We start from the raw sequence: 3461 nt of genomic DNA on the forward strand, positions 1-3461 counted from the left end.
CACACACACACACACACACACACACACACACACACACACACACACACACACACACACACATAAAAATACACACCAGCAGCAGATCCTAATGTTCTCCTAACTCACTTACCACACCACTCACACTCAAAACTGTGTAGTTTTTCTTTCCACTCACATGGCAGTCCTTACACACACACACATACGCAAAAAACTAACACACTTTCCCTGCGTGCCTGAGTGTCTGCAGAATTCGATTAAACCTCCCTCTCCTTTCATGAGTCCGTCTTCGATCTAGTTACAGAGCTCCATCTGCACTCTCTGAGAGCAGACATCCCATCCCGGCTCTCTGCCGCCTCCACGTTTGCCCTAGCCTTTGAGGTGGTAAATGTCTACAGCACCGACTGCCGCTGTCGTGACTGTGAGGAGTTTGTAGAAATGCCTCCCGTCTGATTGTCGTTTGTTTTGTCTACAGTGTGTCGCTACGCCTGCCACAGGAAGTGCTGTTCCAAAATGACCACGAAGTGCAGCAAGAAGGTAGGTGGAGTTCCTTTTTTTAATGTGACACTTGTTTTAAGATGACACGGGTTCTCTCCGCCGTTCAAAATATGTAGCCAACAATCGAAATCACAGCGCAGTATAATCATTAGCTAAAATAATCACCTTTTGCCCTTTTGGTTTATTTTGTGGTTTGATGTCGTCTGAATGTGTTACAGTATGACTAAAGGAGTTTGTATCAAGTTTTTCACCATTAATCCTACTGAAAGAATTTTAGCCCTGAAAGAAAGGAAGTCATAATAAATAAAAAGTCCCGTGCGTCATCAGTACACACAGATGTTTACCAGCTTTAGGTAGATATTACTGTATAATGCAGATGGGAGTTTACGTTTACGTCATCCTTCATCATCGAGCTGTAACGGTCACTGGTCTGTGCAGCCTGCCAGTGGTTCAGTTTAATGTGCAGCATTATTTACGTTTGCAAACAAGTACGACCCGGAGCTGTCGTCACGGCAGTTCGGCGTGGAGTTGTCGCGTCTGACCAGCGAGGAGCGCACCGTACCCCAGCTGGTGGAGAAGCTCATCAACTACATCGAGATGCACGGCCTCTACACAGAGGGCATCTACAGGAAGTCGGGCTCCACCAATAAGATCAAAGAACTCCGACAGGGGCTGGACACGGGTGAGGCTGACTCACAGATCAATGAGACACACATTCCAAATACATATTACAGGATTCCTGCCGGGGCGTTTAAAAGTGTGAAACAAGTCTGAAAGTCAAATTGAGAAAATAAAGATCCTAAAAAGTACGTGTCGCCATCCTAATGAGCTGGTTTTATGGGTGAAAATGTGTACTGTCATAAAAATGTGGTTTAGTTGGTGACTAATTATCACTAATTACAAAGTACAGCTGAGACAGATGGCACTGTTATGGAAAAAAAGGAATTTTTAATGAGGACTAAAAGCTAAAATAAACTTGAATCCTGCCAGTTTTCGTGGCCGTTTATTAAATGATTTTTAAACTACATGTATGAACTACTGCGTCATTTGGACCAAAGATCAAAGAGAAACCATGTTAACTTGTCTGAAATCATGCTCTTTCAGATGTCAGCAGCGTGAATCTGGATGACTACAATATCCACGTTATTGCCAGTGTGCTCAAACAGTGGCTCCGTGACCTGCCAAGCCCTCTCATGACCTTTGAACTCTACGAGGAGTTCCTGAGAGCCATGGGTAAACTCATGCTTATGCTCTTTACCGTCTGTTTGCTGGTTTTCAGCCCAGGACCGAGTTAGCTTGAAAAAATGCGTTTGCCTGAACTCTGTGGCGTTTTTCTGCCTTTTCAGGTCAGCCAGACAAGCGGGAGGTGATCAACGGAGTGTATTCTGTGATCGACCAGCTCAGCAGGACACACCTCAGCACACTGGAGCGCCTCATCTTCCATCTGGTCAGGTGAGTGATGACTTGAATCAATATGACCAGGCAAACAGCTTGTGCCTGGAAAAAAGGGTTTTATAATAAGATCTGAATCATGTTTTTGAGCATCAGGTCGAAGCTGCAGAGGTTTCAGGGCCTATTATATATATTATTATTTTCACTAGTCGTCAGACACACTGGATTAGAGCTGTGTTCAGTGGGAATTGCACATCAGGATTAAAAGTATTATGCTGTTACAGGATTGCCCTGCAGGAGGAGACAAACAGGATGTCAGCCAACGCCCTCGCCATCGTGTTTGCTCCCTGCATCCTTCGCTGCCCCGACAGCATTGACCCACTGCAGAGCGTCCAAGACATCAGCAAGACCACAGCGTATGTTCACAAACTGACCCTGCAATTTTACAGTCATTATTCATTAAATGCCAGAAACCTGGTATACTGCTGTAATTACAGCTTAATAACATCTAAATGTAACTGCATCTTTGGGCTGATGTCAACAAAAAAAAACTTCAGCCTCTTACATTTTGAAAAGGGGGTTTTCAAGAAAAACAAACATCTCCTTATCCAAGTGTGTCCAAGCCTATCATAGGGTACCAGAGCATCTCTGCTCTGTTTGCTTCCAATTTAAATGGCTCTCTGGTCCGCAGGTGTGTGGAGCTGATCATCAACGAGCAGATGAGCAAGTACAAGGCTCGTCTGAAGGACATCAGCAGTCTGGAGTTTGCAGAGAACAAAGCCAAGAGCAGGCTGACCCACATCAGGAGGTCCATGGTAAGATCAAAGTGCAGTAGGTGTTAGCATAGAGGCTGAGGTTGTCATTGAGCGAAAGTTTTTTTTTTTTTTATTTACTCCTTCCTCTCACTCCTCATCAAAATGGATCCGTTTTCAGCTCCACGGGCAGCTGGCATGGTTGTCGCCATGGCAGGAGTTCATTCCTGTGTGTTTCTTTACATGTGTCATCAACACTTTTTGCTGTGTTTTTCTTACACATGCAAAAAGGTGACCCAAAAAAAGCATTTGAAGGGGATGGACACTTGTTTGAATCATTCATTTGTGAATTACTCTGCTGTAATAATACCTCACAGGAGTTTAATAGTTTAATTCTTTACGTCAAAGGTCTCTTTGGGACACATAAGATCATTTGTACCAGGGAAACAATAACCTCAGAAGAAAAGTGTAAAGTTCTCAAAAGCACCCTAGTGGACTGACGTACTTTCCAACTGCGTAGTTTTAGTAAATGGTGATGATGCAGCCACTATTCATGCAAGTAATCGGCAAGAAACTGAGATAAGAGGTTCATTTAGGCAAAAAAAGCTACAAAAGATTCAAAATTGGAGAAATTGAAAATTTCAGCAGGAAGCAGCTCATGCCTAAATACAGTATGTAACATTATACAGTATACCTTCTATTACATGATTTCACCCAGGAATGCAATTATTGTACTCCCTAAGGAGCATCCTGCTGTGTAATCTGTCTTTCTGGAAAGCATTATTCGGGAAGATGAGCTAACTTGTGCTTCACAGGACAACCAAATTCCTCCAGCATCCACAT

General features: G+C 43.5%; 1 protein-coding gene across 13 annotated transcripts in view; it reads left to right on the plus strand.

The window, feature by feature from the left end:
• LOC102200379 (unconventional myosin-IXa-like) overlaps window positions 1-3461 on the plus strand; it is a 147837-nt gene that overhangs the window by 137714 nt on the left and 6662 nt on the right. For all 13 annotated transcript variants that reach the window (XM_005731442.2, XM_005731447.2, XM_005731448.2 and 10 more), the window contains 6 exons: window positions 452-513; window positions 964-1156; window positions 1579-1707; window positions 1821-1926; window positions 2151-2282; window positions 2558-2681. In XM_005731442.2, coding sequence (XP_005731499.1) covers window positions 452-513; window positions 964-1156; window positions 1579-1707; window positions 1821-1926; window positions 2151-2282; window positions 2558-2681 — 746 coding nt within the window. The remainder of the gene's footprint in view (window positions 1-451; window positions 514-963; window positions 1157-1578; window positions 1708-1820; window positions 1927-2150; window positions 2283-2557; window positions 2682-3461) is intronic.

Source organism: Pundamilia nyererei, unplaced genomic scaffold, assembly GCF_000239375.1.
Source record: "Pundamilia nyererei isolate P.nyererei 1_Seehausen unplaced genomic scaffold, PunNye1.0 scaffold00043, whole genome shotgun sequence".
Taxonomy (NCBI): domain Eukaryota; kingdom Metazoa; phylum Chordata; class Actinopteri; order Cichliformes; family Cichlidae; genus Pundamilia; species Pundamilia nyererei.